The sequence below is a fragment of the Hemicordylus capensis genome, chromosome 1 (assembly GCF_027244095.1).
Source record: "Hemicordylus capensis ecotype Gifberg chromosome 1, rHemCap1.1.pri, whole genome shotgun sequence".
Taxonomy (NCBI): Eukaryota; Metazoa; Chordata; class Lepidosauria; order Squamata; family Cordylidae; genus Hemicordylus; species Hemicordylus capensis.
Window position 1 is genome coordinate 78893563 of NC_069657.1, and position 15530 is coordinate 78909092.

General features: G+C 43.4%; 1 protein-coding gene across 2 annotated transcripts in view; it reads right to left on the reverse strand.

The window, feature by feature from the left end:
• Window positions 1-6700: 6700 nt before the first annotated feature.
• Window positions 6701-15530, reverse strand: part of GALNT16 (polypeptide N-acetylgalactosaminyltransferase 16) — a 245242-nt gene continuing 236412 nt past the window's right edge. For both annotated transcript variants that reach the window (XM_053272781.1, XM_053272790.1), the window contains exon 15: window positions 6701-7557. In XM_053272781.1, the coding sequence (XP_053128756.1) occupies window positions 7420-7557 (138 nt within the window). In that variant the 3' untranslated portion in view covers window positions 6701-7419. The remainder of the gene's footprint in view (window positions 7558-15530) is intronic.

A 15530-nucleotide genomic window follows, 5' to 3' on the forward strand; every position in this document is an offset into this window, starting at 1 on the left:
TGCTGACGATTCCCTCCTGGTTCCAGATTGGCTCTTGCCACTCCTGACTGACCGCACATTGGCCAGGGGAAGGGTCAAAAAAGGGGCAAGGGTGAGGGAAGTTCAAGGAGGGGTTTTCAATTAGACTTAAAGAGGCAGCAGCCACCATTCTGCCTTTCTGCCTCGTGGGAGAAGAGAGAGAGAGAGAGCGAGCACTTTGCTTTGCCATGCCATGCCGAGTGCCTTCTGCCTTGCCAGCCTGAGCCCAGCCTGCCTGCCCCTGCTGCAGCATGTCAGGCTGGGAATGGATTATATCTGATGCATTGCTTGTTTTTTTGTTCCTGAGAAGAAGAGAATTCTTTTTTCACCTCCTTCCTGCTGCTGAGAGAATCACTGCCTGCCTGTGCCTGCTGTGTCTGTGCCAGCCCCAGCCCCTGTGGCCACTGGCCACCTGGCCAGTCACCCCCTTTCCCCCAGATTTTCCAGGCTTTTGCCCCAGCCCCCCCCCCCCCCAATCTGAAGACTGAAGGAGAAGAAGATTGAAGAAGAAAGAGTAGACTCAGAGACCAGACCACAGAAGTGGTCAACTGGACAACAATGTGGGTGAAGCCCTAGCAGGGGCGTATCTAGGGGTAGGGCAGGCAGGGCACGTGCCCCGGGCGCCACTTGAAGGGGGCGCCATTTTGTAAAATTATTTTTTTTAAAAAAATGGCTGCCAAAAACAAAATGGCCACCGTGCATGCTCAAATGGCCTCTGTGAGGTCATGCCAGGCTTTGCAGAGGCCATTTGAGCATGTGCAGTGGCCATTTTGTTTTCAGTGGCCTTTAAAAAAAAAAAGATTATTTTTAAAAACGGCCACTGCACATGTTCAAATGAGGCCCTAGAGGCCAGCGGGGTGAGGGGGAATCTTTGCAAACCCCCCCAGCCTTTAGGAAGCCCCCTAAAGGGGCTACGGGTAAAAATAATAATAATAAAAATATAAGATAAGACACTGTACACATATTCAGATTGGCACTATGTACAGAGAATCAGGGCTTGTGAATACCGAGCTGACGCTTAAGAGCTAGGATTGTATTCATTTGCTCTTACTTTGCTTCTTGTGATAAGTGAGTTAAATGTGATGTCTTGCTAATATGGCTATTAATGGTGAGTTTGTCTTTGAATCAGTGTGAAACCCTTAATATTAAGGCCCACTGGGAGTTTCTTGCTCTCTTTCTCTCATTTTAACTGTCTTTCTGAAAGACTAGAATATATTCCAAGCAGTGACACAGTTTACTCTGCATATCCTTTAATTATTTACAGAGTATCTGGGAAAAGTCAAATTCTCCATTGATTTTTAAAACTTATGTAATGGTGATGCTACAATGCATAGTAGAGAATTAGATAGGCACTTCTGTTTAGTTTTCCAAGTACATCTCCACATAGTATTTGGGTATTTCATGAGCCCCCACATACTGACATTTGTAGTTTTCCAGCATTTTTTGGTCTGGCTAAGTCCACTGATAAATAGTTTTTGAAATATTAAAAGATTAAGGAGCTTGACTTGTATTTTTCAGCTGATATTATGGTAAAGTTATCTGAAAGATGGGTGTCAGATGCTTGGACAGGGGGCGCAATTTCAGTGTTTGCCCTAGGCGCTATTTTCCCTAGATACGCCTCTGAGCCCTAGACTGAGTGAATGCACCCATTTTCACACACACACGCCTCTGGAATTCTGTATTCCTGGGGTTTTTCCCCCCGCCCCCCGTTTGGAGGGAGGTTTTGGTTTGCAATTGAATTTAAAAGATTGTGTTTTGTTTAGTTTAGAAGAAGTTTAAACAGGGGTTCTGTGTGGGAGGGATCCCCGTTAGCTAGTACTAGTAAGAGTAGTGTAGCCTTGTGGTTTAAAAAAACAATTCTGTCTTTTTTCCCCATTTCAAAGATTTTTTATTTGCATTTTTAAAAAACAGAAGCCTGTCCTCCAGCCCTCTGTGCCCATAATATATCAGTATTAATATTCTTTGCCCAACAGTCTACAGGCTCTGAGTGGGCAGGAAGGCACAGACTCTAGCCTCCTCCCTGTGCCCATTTACTCCCACCCTACACCACCCCTCACCCCCAACTGCAGCATTCTGAGGCTATGGCAAAAATTAACCCTAAACCCACTAACCCTTTCGCAGAGCACACATGCACAGGTATACTATGCTTCCCCCTCTACATAATCTCAAGTCTAGCAGTATATATATTATGCAATTCAAATATCTTGGATGGTTTGTTGTTGTGCCTGTATTTTGGGGACCTCATGGATGGACACAGGTCAGGTTCTCTCTCTCTCTCTCTTTGGACTTCTTTGCAATGAAGACTGGGTCATATTGTGACTTCTATCATCATCATCATCATCATCATCATCATCATCATCATCATCATCATCATTTTTATTCAAACTAGATTGCTTGCATCTACAATAGGTTGTGCTGGTGCCACAGACTCCGATCTATTGCAGAAATGTTAAAAAAAAAAAAGTGCCAAAAAATTGTGTGCCATTGTTGTCATTATCACTCTTTTACTTGCAGGAGCAGGGCCAAACCTGGCAGAATCTTGTTTTGCATCCTTACTTAACCCGCTTTTATGGCCGGGTGCCACAGGTGTAGTTGTGTGTTGCTTGTTGATGAAATGCTTGGGGGAGGGAGGGCAGGGCACATTTTATGCTGTTGTTTGCCCTAGTCTGCTGCATCTGTGATATCACATTTGCTTGCTTGCTTGCTTGTTGCTGGCTGCTGCTATTACCCTGCATTGGGAGGGGGCGCGTGGAGCAGTGCATTTCATTGTTGTTGTTTCACACTGTTATGTGTAGATCAATTGCATTTCTGTTGTGGGGGATGGTGGGACTGTGGATGTGGTGAGTGACAGTGGATGTGCGTGACCTTTGGAAACCTTGTTCGTTGCAAAGCTCTGTTGTTGTTGATGATGTGTGCTGCATCCACCCTATGGGACACTGGGGACAGGCAGTGAACATTTCTGCCTGTGGGTGCCTCCTAGGAGTGCCACAGTGGGTCAGGTGGTAGTGCCCCCATGGGAGCCTGCTACCATCCAGATTCCAAAGGAATTGGGCAAAGGGGTGATTTCTAAAGAATTTGTGAAGTGTATGCGTCTTTGGGGCACATTCGGGGCAGAAAAGGGGCTTCGGGGACTGAAGAGTTGGTCAAATGGGCACCAGGGTGGCCCAGAGCGAGTGGTGGTGTAGTGTACATAGTGTGCCAAGCACCCCCATACCCACAAACACATGGGGTACTGGGTTTTGTTGTTTCTGAGGTGTCCTGAGTGCAGATTATCTGGTAGCAAATGAGAGTGGATTCATTGTTTATCATTGAAAATGAATCCACTCTCATTTGCTCCCAGAGAATCTTCACTCAGAACATCTCAGAAACAACAAAACCCAGTAGCCCATGGGCTTATGGGGGTGGTTGGCACACTATGTGCACCACACCACCACTCGCTCTGGGCCACCCTGGTGCCCCCCAAGTGGAGTTATGGGGCTGCTGAAACCCCCATTATTCTCTATGGGGAAAAAGCTTAAAGATGTTGAAACTTCACAAATCACCCCTTTGCCCAATTCCTTTCAAATCTAGATGGTAGCAGTCACCGATTGGGGCACTACCACCTGACCTACTCTTCTGCCCTCAGAACCCCCTTTCTGCCCCAAATCTGCCCCAAAGACTTGCCAACTTCAAAAATTGTTTTAAAATCAGCCCTTTGCCTAATTTCGTTGAAATTTGGGTGGTAGCTTCCACCCATTGGGCACTACCACCACCCCCACTCTTTTGGCCCTGGGACCCTTTTTAAAATCCAGATAGATTCAGATTCAGATTTGGAAAATCCGGGTACAAATCAAATCTGGGGTGATTCGGGGAGGTCAGATTCAGACACAAAATAAATCAGGGGTGTTTTGATTCAGGTACAAATTGAAATGAAAAAAATCGATTCATGCACATCCCTACAAACCATTGTTTTTCTACGAGTGAAGGGCAAAAGATAAGGAAGCTATGTGGCCATTTTTAAAGCCACTTCTCCATGTTTTTACTTCTGCCAATTGGCCATTTTTATTTTTCCAAACATTTAAATACATTCTGACATACCAATGACCAATATCTCCCCCACGCTGCTTTAGGCAAAGTGCCAACCATAGCAAAATAGCAGTTGGTTGTAATTGCAGACAACCTGGGAAGGGATCTTACCTCTTATTGTACCAATGCAAGTACAGCAAGAATGTATGATGCCACGGCTAGAAAGATTTTGACCCTTGTGCAATATACTAAGGGAACAGTGCCATATACATGAGGGAAATTTGCATGATGTTGTCATTATTTAATTTTAATATTAATGTACAGATACCAAAACATGTATGTAAGGGTCATGGTTGTATTTTTTTAAGTGTTTAAGGGCACCATGAGTACGACAATCACCAATATGTCATCTGAATTGAGATACTTCTTTGGACAGATTGAAAATCAGGGCCATCTTTAATCCTGGGAAAAATGAAAAGTCTGATATACATCCCTAAGAAATTACTGGGCATTAAGTGAGGGAACTCTCAGCTGAGGTATTAAAGCAAATGAAGTTTGGTAGACTCCAAATTTGACAAAACAGTTTGCAGTGATTAGCAATTTTGGAGTCTTCATAAAAGATGGGGCTGGGGCTGCAGCTCAGTAGCAGAGCATTTGCTTTGCATGCAGAAGGTCCCAGGTTCAATCTCTGCCCCCCCCCCCCCCCGATAGGGCTAGAAAAGATTCCTACTTGAAACCTTGGAGAGCTCCTGCCACTCAGTATAGACAATACTGAGCAAGAGGGACCAATGGTCTGACTCAGTAGAGGGCAGCTTCCTATGTTCCCCAAAGGCTGGGAAGTTAGTTTTGCCATTTAAGACTATTTACGGAATAAAACGAGAATAAGTGACAGAGCTAAATGAGATTTGTTGCAGAAAGTAATCTGGCTTTAGGTGGATGTGGGAATCAGTACCTGAAAATTGTCTTGTGCTATCCCCTTCCTTGTTCACAAATATGTTGCTGGGCAGAAGAAATACTTCTGAAATTTTACCATTGCTTTCAATCTATTGTTAGAGAAAATGTTTCAGGATAAGATGGCCCTGTGAGATACTGATTATGCAAATGTGCCGCAAAGTCTCTTCAGGACACCTCACCTTCATCAATGGGAGCAGTTGTGTAAGGAAGCGACACCAACTTGATAGGGAAGCAGCCCCACTGTTCTGTGGAGCAGTTCACTGAAACGAGACTCATGACATTCATTTAGGCTGTGATGGTGCTTTCTGCTGCTTACATTCAGATGTGACTCAAACCAAGTGGAGAGGACATGGTATCCCTGTCAAAGGAACTATGTGAGGGCCTATAACTGATGCCGCTTTAGATTCAGAGCATGGCACTGCAATTGTACCTGAATGCATGCTTTCTTGCCATATGGGTTTTCTAGCTTGGTGGCATGTCAGCACTCAACTGATGCTCAACCAAAATGTGCAGCAGTGCACTGTCAGTTAGTTGAGCAATATTATGCAGCTGATGGTGCAACTCAATTCTAGGTATGTTTACTTGGAAGTTCCACTGTTCAGTGGGGCTTACGCACTGAAGCTTATGAACTAGAGTCCTTATCTCTAGGATTACAGTCTTAAATGGGTGCAGAGCAGTCAACATTTTTATTCCAGCAGCAAAATGGCAAACTTCCATTCTTTTTGCAGTAGGGATGTGCATGAAATTTGCATGAATTGATTCAGACCAAATTCAAATTGATTCAATTTGGAACCATTGAACAGAGTGGAGATTTGTCCAAATCAAATCGAATTTGCCTGAATTTGAATTGATTTGAACGAATCTCCACTCTGTTCAATGGTTCCAAATTGAATCAATTAGAATTTGATCCAAATTTGAATTGATTTCTGCAAGTTTCGTGCACATCCCTACTTTGCTTGGCAAAGTGACAGAAGTGGAAGAAGGTCTGTGACTGCTCCAAGCTTATGTCTTGCACTCTGGGGGTGGGAGGAGGAAACAAGGTAAAGATGGGTTTACCTCAGGCATGGATTCAAAAGTCTGAAGAAAGCTTTTAAGAACTGGGATGCTCCCTGGAGCAAGCAAAACAGCAACTGCATTTTCTAAAACCTTGGATTGTTTCAGAAAAAACAATCCAACTTTGCCTTGCTTGTTAACATGGGCCAAACACAAAAGCACAGGTTGACCACTTGACCACTTTAGCTAGTCCTTCAACAGAAGCAATGCTTACAAGAAAAGGCTAATTACATCAAGGGCTGCTTTATCTATGCTAATGTATCACAAATACATGTTAGTGAAGGCAGGAGGAGATGATACACATTCCTTCCAGATCCCTTCATCTCTCTTTGCCTAGCACGGAAAGCACCAACATTTTAAACACAGACTGTCAGTGCAGTGTCATAGAATGCCTTCTGGATGGGACTTAATGGATGTTTCCTAGCAGCTGCTGCATCACATTCATCAGTCTCAAGAGTGACCTCCAGTAACCTAGCTGTTACAGCTTAGGCAGTAATTTTCTGAACATTGTTTTCCTAATGGTGAAATTAAAGAGGTAAAGGATTGAGACCCGTACACAATTTTAAATAACTAGCATGCCTTCTGTATAAAGGGGAAGGGGACTTTTTCATGTAATGTCAAAGAACATTTGTAGCATAGGACTCAAGACTTCAAAAAATACACAAGACTGTTTAGCCAGTGAGGGCTAGTTTTAACTTTCTGGCAAGACCATCAACCTTATCAACCACATAAAGCAAGGAGCCATAGAGAGAATCTCTGCAAGGAATGATATTGACATGAAGAAAAACATAGAAACAAAAATCCAATAAAAGACCCCATCCTTTTCTACTTCAGTTATGCATCTCCCACAGACTTAGGCACAACTATTCTTGCCAGCTTTCCCAAAAAGCATTTTGTACAATACACATGCAAAATGAGAAGTGATGTCACATCTGAAAGCCAATGAAGCCAAATAAACCCACCAGGAGTTCACATTAAGCGTTGTCACAGACACCAATTGCAACAACTCCATGGGACCACAGATCACAAGTTTCCCTGGAGAGGAAGGAATGGAAGGGAAGAGCTGTCAGTCAGTCTTCGGTACACCTAAGTCTTGGTGATGGGCTGAAGTCTTCTTCAGCCTTGAGCTACTGTTGAACTTCATACACTGTTATTCACAGTGGGGAAACAGGGATAACAGAGGGGCCATTTCCAGTGATCTTTCCTTACATCTTGAAGTGCTTCATTAATGAATCCAAAAAACACTGAAATTTCAACTGAAATGTTATTGGCTGAGGCTCACAATCAAAATATGTAGGGTTTAAAGATAATCCAACTTCATCTCCCACCCTAACCCCTTCCATTCACAGAGTCTCATGCAAAAGCAACAGAGAAGTTGCTGGGCAACTATCATGTGGCTTGGAGCAGCTCCCACTGTTGGCCCAGTATGTCTGACTGGCAGATGTTGGTCACTAGTCTGCTGGACTGGCTTTCTAGGCATAGGCCACTGACAAAGTGCTGAATGAAGCTGCCCTTCATCTTCCATTTCTGCAAGTGGAAAGAGGGAGGGGAGAGAAAGAACAATATTAAGAAATGAAAGTTGGTTCCTTCTTTGCTAAATTGCTTGCATTTTTAAAAAAAAATCTCAAAGTGAAGGTATAGCCTGAAATAGTGAGGTCATTCTCATGACCAGCCCTAACCAGGTAGGGCAGTACTAGTCATGGGTAGGGCTGGATGTGGGAAGCACTGGAATCGCTTGCAATCCCAGCACTCCTCCACTGGGTAGCCCAGGTTTGAAACCTTGGCTAAAAGTGAGGTAGGAGGACATGTGCGTGCCTCCTACCTCACTGCCTGGTCTTGCAAATGACCTTAGTGTATGTTAAACACTCTGAACACTCAAATCGTGTTGTAGTTAAGAGTCCTTACAGATGTCCTGCTATCCCACAGTCATTTTTTAAAAAAATTGGAACATTTTGACATATATTCATTCCAATTCAATTCAAATCAACAATTCAATACAAATCAATATAGCATACTTATAACATGAACCTAACAGAACTATGTAGATAATATAAGAACACTATCAAAAGCAAAACCACTATTTTAAACATATAAAAGTAATCATAATTTCAAAACTTCATGAATAGAATCAGAATTGCCTCGGTTACACTCTATATAAAAGATATATTTTTTCCAAATGCGATTAAAATGTGATTTTTTTATCTGCTTTTTCATTATCTTTAATTTTTCTGAAATTTTTTTTAAAATTGCCCATGCCCATACCTTGTTATGCCATCTTTCCATATCTAAGTTGTCTAAGAGTTTCCATTGCTGTGCCATAATTACTTTAGCCACCAGGATTAAAAAAAGTAATTAATTTTTTATCTTTAAGTTTGGTATTATTTCCTGTAAAGATATGTAATAAATAGGGATGTGCACAGAACTGGCTGGCCTGGTTCGGTTCAAGTCTGGACTGGCCTTGAACCCAACCAAGCCAGTTCGGTCCGGCACCCTCCCAAACCCCCCTGGTTCGGTCCAGTCCGGGGGGGTGGGTGTGTGTTTTGCAAACTTCTTTTAGTAAAATTTTTTGTTTTACCTTCCTCCCCTCGAGGGAATTCCTGGAGGTGATGGGGGGGGATGGTCCACGGAGGTTCCCCCTCGCCCCGCCGGCTGTCCTCATGCCCCCCCCTTTGGCTGGTTCAGCTGGCTTTTTGGTTGGTTTTCGGCCATCTCCTGGTGGTGCGGTGGCCATTTTGAAGGCCGCGTACCTGCACACTTGGCCCAGGCCATGCAGAGGACAAGTGCACAGGTGTGCAGCCTCCAAAATGGCCACCGGGCCGCCGAGAGAAGGCTGAAAACTGGCCAGTGTGGCTGAAGGACAGTTGGCAGGGGGAGGGGGAATCTCCGTGGGACACCCCCCCGCCACCTCCAGGAAAAAATTTTTTTTACTAAAGGAAGCTAGCGAACCCCCTGAAAATTCAGGGGTGTTTGGTCTGGGGTCGGACCAAACAGGGGTGGTTCGGTTCAACCCCAAGCCATCAAACTGAACCGGCTCGACGTCGTGCCAGTTTGCACACCCTTATTAATAAATCCAAATCTGGTGAATACTCTACTCTTTGGTTCATTATATTATTAATTTCATGAAAAACTTCTTCCTAAAAAGGTATGATTTTCTCACACATCCACCACATATGACAGTATGCATCTTTGTGTTTACAACCCCTCCAACATTGCATGGAGTTTTGTTGAGAAAATTGGGCTAATGCCGAAGGTATTAAATACCAGCGGTGTAGTATTTTCCAATGTAGTTCTTGAATGGAGGCGGAGAGGAACTTTCATAAATCTGTTCTCCTTAGCTTTCTTTACTTTATGGGCTAACAATCTTGTGTTTTTATTATCATATTCATAATATATTTGTTTTAAATACATGAGTTCGGTAGAGATTTTTTGTCATTTCCAACACCTCAAGCTCCTTCCTTTTCTTCTCTACTTGCTTAAAAATATCGACAGACCCTGTTCTATTAAATATTGCCAAAAGGTGATTAATCTGCAGCTCTAATTTTTCACTCATTTGTGTTTATTGTTTTTTAATCCTGCTCAGCTGGTTAATACTAGGCATGTGCCCGAAACGTTTCGGAGGCCATTGTAAAGGCCTCCGAAACGTTTCGGGCAAGGGGCCGCTTCGGCGTTTCAGCGCCGGCGGGAGTAGAGCTTTAAGGGCGGGGGAGGGTGTACTCACCCCACCCGCCGCATTTCCCCCGCCGGCGCGCTGTCGGTTTTAAGCCCCTCGGGGCGGCAGCATTCCTCCCTGCCGCCCTGTTTCTGCCCTCAGCCGGAAGTGGCCGGAAGTCGCGAGTGCATGTGCGCATGCTGTGCGCATGCGCACGCCCCTCTGCCGTGTGCGCGTGCATGGCGTGCACACACGCACTCGCGACTTCCGGCCAATTCCGGCTGAGGGCAGAAACGGGGCGGCAGGGAGGAACACTGCCGCCCCGAGGGGCTTAAAACTGACAGCGTGCTGGCGGGGGAAATGTGGCGGGAGGGGCGAGTACACCCTCCCCCACCCTTAAAGCTCTACTCCCGCTGGCGCCGAAGATCGTCGTGCACATCCCTAGTTAATATACTCCCCTCTAATAACAGTTTTCGTTGCATCCCATCTCATTACTAATGATTTATGTTCCTTATAATTTCCATTTTAAAAAATTATTAATGTTTGGGCCAATTGTTACTTTGCCACCCGGTCCATAAGTAATCTAGGTTTAAATCTCCACACCGGGGGAAATAGTTTTTCTATTTCTCCCTTATGAAATTGGGTCAACAAGGAATTAGATGCCCATATATAATCCAACCTAGAATAGGACTGATGTCTTCCTGAGAAAAAAGTGAAACTTTTTGCAGAGGGGTTAAGCAATTGCCAAGTATCTATAAGCTCATATTTATGCATCAGTCTTTGAAAGTTCAACAATAGTGAAGCTTGTTTATTATGCTGTGAAGATCTTGACTTATTCTCACTAGATAACTTAGTAACATCAATATTAACCCCCCCTTAACCCAAGACTATATTAGTACCAGTAAACCTTTTCATTTTCCCCATTGTTTTCTGCAGGAAATCAATCTGTTTCTGATCTGGAGCATAAATAGAGGCCCAGGTAATATCCTTATTGTACAACTTCCCCTTAATAAAACTAAATCTTCCATCCTTATCCTTCAAAATTTTCTCAGTAATAAGATCAATGTTAGCTTTGAATAAAATACCAACCCCTCTTGCCTTATTTGTCCCTTGAGGAAGAACTGTTTACCAAAATATCTATCAGCCAGAGCATCTGTCTTATAAGTCTCTTGCAGGAACACTACCATTGGGATAAAGGATTTAATATGTTTAGATATCCTGGCCCTTTTAATTGGATCCCCCAAACCTCTCACATTCAAGGAAACAACTGTACATTGGTCACTCCTTTTTAGTTCTTGGTCCTTGCTGACAATAATAGTTTACTTTCCATAAACCAGAGAATTCCAATCCTCTCAGGTCATGTGTTTCTGTCTAAATATATGTATCTAAATGTAGTATAATTTCTTTCTTAATGTATCTATCTAAATATAATGTAGTATATTTAACTGTTCCTTTTTTCAGTATGCTTCCCCCCTCCCTAAACACCCCTCCCCCAAACCCCTCCCCTTCCTACCACCTCTACTCCACTCAAACTGAAGGCAAACATTGTTGCAGAGTGGGGGGTGGGGGTGGAAATTCCCTCTCATGGTTTGAGAGGGGGAAGAGGAGCATCAGCTCACCTGCTCTCCATTCCAGCCCACCATTCATTATTCCTAAATAATTGTTTAAGTAATTATCTATATCACCCAGCCTAGCTAACCACCTTAGCATTCTCTTTCTTTCTTCCTCATCTCTCCCCTAAGATTAATTTAATGTACAAGTTTAACAAATCTTCCAGCTGCTTCTCATAAATACCATACTTCTCAGTTTCAAGGCCATACTGCCTGATTTCAAAGGAGACAGTTCGAAGAAAGAGAGGAGGGGGTGGAAGAAAAGAAGAAGAAGAGTTTTTTCTTGGTGAAGACTCATGTCTTATCAGGCGAATTCTTCTGCTTGCCAGCTAACTCAAGGCCGTGTTGTTTAGTTCCCTGCTAGACATTTCAGCTCAGCTACTTCTTTTTGCATTTGTTCCAGAGATGTAATGACTTGTTTCCCTTCAGGTTTAAAAATAATTATTTTAAAGGGAAAACCCCATTGGTATCGAATCCCTTTTGAATGCAGAGTCTCTGTCAAGGGCTTGAATTCCTTATGCCGCTGCAATGTTGTTGTATCTTGAAAAAATAGTACGTTCTCATTAATCCAAAGTACCTCTTTTTGATGCCCTTTATATAGCAGATAATTCTAGGGCATTCTTATTAGCCAGATCAAAAGCATTGCTAGCTGTTTGTGCGATATCAGAGATTTGCAGTGCAAGGTCCTCAGATTGCTTATTAATTTGGTCACTTATACTTGCCAAGTATTGACGGACCGTTGTGAACGAGTTACTCCATTCCACTTGCAGTTCTTTATTAAGCTGCCTTATCAAATGTTCAATTGATTGTAATTCCAAGGTTCGACCAGGAGTATCCAAAGGCTTTTCTTGTTGTTTTGGTATCTCCAGTTGAGCTTCTTCCAGGATCTCTTCATCCTCCTCCTCCCCTCCATTATCAGGGGGAGACACACCGGCTGGCTTCAGATAATCCAGGAAGGCTCTAATTCCTTTCCCTTTCCGCTTCGGCTCTTTCTTAGCCATTTTCGTTTAATTTCAGTTCAAATTAACAAGCGTAGCTGCTCAACTCTCAAGGCCAGGTCTAATAAAGAGGCTGAGATGGAGAGAGCGATCGAACTAATACACCATCTTGTCCGTGGCTTACTCCACCGCCCCCGCCCCATGGTCATGTAGAAACCCAGCACTCATCATCAATAGGAATACTCCTAAAGTGAGAGGCACTTGCTCTGGACTAGGCAAAATATTCCACTTTCATGGTCTATGAGTGTCACCTTGAATTTCTAGAATATGCATGGAAGATTCAAGATTGGTCCACCTATAAAGCTCCTTAAAATTCAGTGAGATACCCCAAAGCTCAAATGATCCAAGGTCTTGGGGCAACCCTATCGGTTGACATTTGATTCAACCTTCAGTAAGACCTTTGAGGCATCCAGGTTTTACCTGATTAAAGGGCTAGAATAAGTGAAATGGGAAAACCATCAGGAATTTGGAAAATTAGAATTTTGTTTTGCAGCTGAGGGTAGGAATCGAACCTCCAGTTTTTTTAATCACTTCCTGGATCATCAACTACACTAGATTAGCTATCATCAAATCCCACATCATATTACAGGTAGACTGCTTTTAATCCATGACAGTTCTGTCTTTGGGGCATGACTTAGGGCTACTTCTTACAAGACATTTTTAATTTGGGTGCAGGTATCTGAGTTCAAAATATGCAACAAACACATTAATTAAAAAGGGCACATGTGTATCAATTATGGCTTTTCCCCTTAATAGGTGGGGACCTAACCATTTGCCAGTTACCACTCACATATATTTTAAGGAGGAAATGCTTCATTCATCTCTGAAGAAGACACAACACCAACAAGTAAATACAGCAATTAACCCCTGGGTACAGCAGCCAAGTAGTAAGATGTAATGCATGCACAAACTCTAATTAAATTTCTGATAAATAATGATATCTTCAGCTTATTAATTTACAAACTGGTCACTTTGGGTTTTTTGCCCTTCCCTGTAGCTGTAGTTTAGCTCACTTGCACAAATCATCCTATGCAATTTGCTTCACAGTCACCTTTTAGTGGACACCTGTTTCTATGCTTGGGGCATACAGGGACACAAATCACTGATCTGGAAAGGGCCAGTGGATGGATAGATAGTCCTGCCTGACAGCAGGAGATTGGCCTAGATGGTCATGGGTGTCTTCCAACTCTATGACGCCAAGTTTTTGAATAAGGTGTTAGATAATGTGCAATTCGGTCATGAAAGTGAAGGTCCCTCTCTCCATACCTCCAAATATGTCAGTTCTGTTTAACTACCAAGGCTGTTCACATAAGCAAGGCTTGGGCAGGTTGTGCAGGGTAGGGCTGCTTGTGTGAAGCGCCAGGATCAGGGGCAGTCCTGGAGCTGCCCCACCAGGTAGCCTGGGTTTTTGCCCCAGGTTATTACCCAGGTAAAAGGGCACAAGCACACCCTTTTACCTGGGATCCCAGTCAGGTGTTTGCTCAGGCTGCCGCAGGCTTCACCACTGCACCTTATGTGGTACGTTGAGGGATTCCTGGAGGCCAGGCGGTGTCTCCCCAGCCTCCACATGGCTGCGTGGCTACCAGCAGCACAGGTCGCATGCTAGTCGCATGGCCAAAAGCAGCTCCAGGATAATCGGAGGGCAAGGCAAGAATGCTCTTGCCTTCCCTGCAGCCCTCCCTGACCCCGGCATTATGGCTGTGTGAATGACCTTAGTATGTCATAATTAAATGCTAAATAAATAGCAACAACAGTATAGATTTGAGAGCACTCTGATGTTGATTCAATGCCATCTTTTCTAGGTTATAAGTGACTGTTCAGAACTTCAGTCAACTGAGCCCTCCCAACAGCTGGGCTTTCCTTATTTGCTCCTTCAGCCAGGCAGATGGTCCTTTTATGATATTAAATTGATATTTGGCTTGTCTACTTGATTGATGAGGGTAAAAAGGGGCAGTTTATCAGTCTGCTTGATGAGGCTAAAGTTCTTTTGCAGACACAGCATATGCAGGTAGAAGATGCTGCTAGCTAGCAGTGCCATTGGGGATTGCCTGGCCACTTTAAATGGATGCTAAAAAACAGCATGCATTCATGATGAGTAACTGTGCTTAGGCTGACATGCTGAACAGTTTTAGACAACCAACACATATGCTGTAGGTTGCAGGGCAATCAGCGAACATCCAGATGTTAAAATCTATAAACACCCAGTGTAGGGGCTTCATTAGCGGTTATCATTAGTTCATTTTCTTCTAAGTATCACCTGGCTGCACCTGATTTTCATTTTACGTGATTTACAAAATCATTATTTCTCTTGATGCAATTGTGTAGATTTTAAGGCACACTGCTTCCTGTCACACCAGGGAATCTTCAAATGATCTAACAATGGCACCCAGAAAGTTGACATTTAATCTACTTCCATCTGTTCTTCTGAGTCTTTCAGTCCTGTTAGCGGCCTGGCCTCTACTCTCTTCAGAAAGATAACCACTTAGACAGGCAGGGTGATGGCAGTGTATCACCTTGCGTAATGGTATTAAAGTGGTATAAGTGCGAGAACAGGCGTACTATCAAACAGGTCTATTGTATTATCAACTGGTTTGTGTTTTTTTTTAAAGACAAGGCCTTGTCTGTGTCTGATTTTTTACTGTGACACACTGTTTATTTGAAGTGCATGCATTGCTCTATAAGCACCAGAAAATCCGTGTTGGCATGCTGAAAACTGTATCAGTTTAAACACGTTATTTTTGTAGTGTGGATTTAATAGGAAGCCTGGATTGCCAAGGTGCATGCTCCTGAGAAGAGTGTTATGAGAATTTGGGGAAATCTCTGGAACCCCAATTGGCACCATGCCAATCCCACATTGTTCATCTAGGATCTGAAGTGGGATTTTGGGTTGTGGGCTTTGCATGGTAACAGTCAGGGTTTGATTGGTACATTACGTGGAGCTGATACATTACTTGGAGCATGTAGACTTCAGTGACCAGGGTTTGATATTAAACCCACACTCCACACTACATCAGTCATGTGAACCAGCCTTATGTGTAAGAGTGGTGGAGACATGGAACAGGTTGCCTCGGGGAAATCACCATTGCTAGAAGTCTGTAGGAATCAGTTAGACAAAACTCTTCATTGGATTGGTTTAGGTGGATTCAATCTCTGAGGCAAGAGGGTTGACTGGAGGATCTCTTACAGTCAGTTGTAGTGATACATTCAAGGGAGTCCTTTACTGGAAATGAAAAGACATAAATG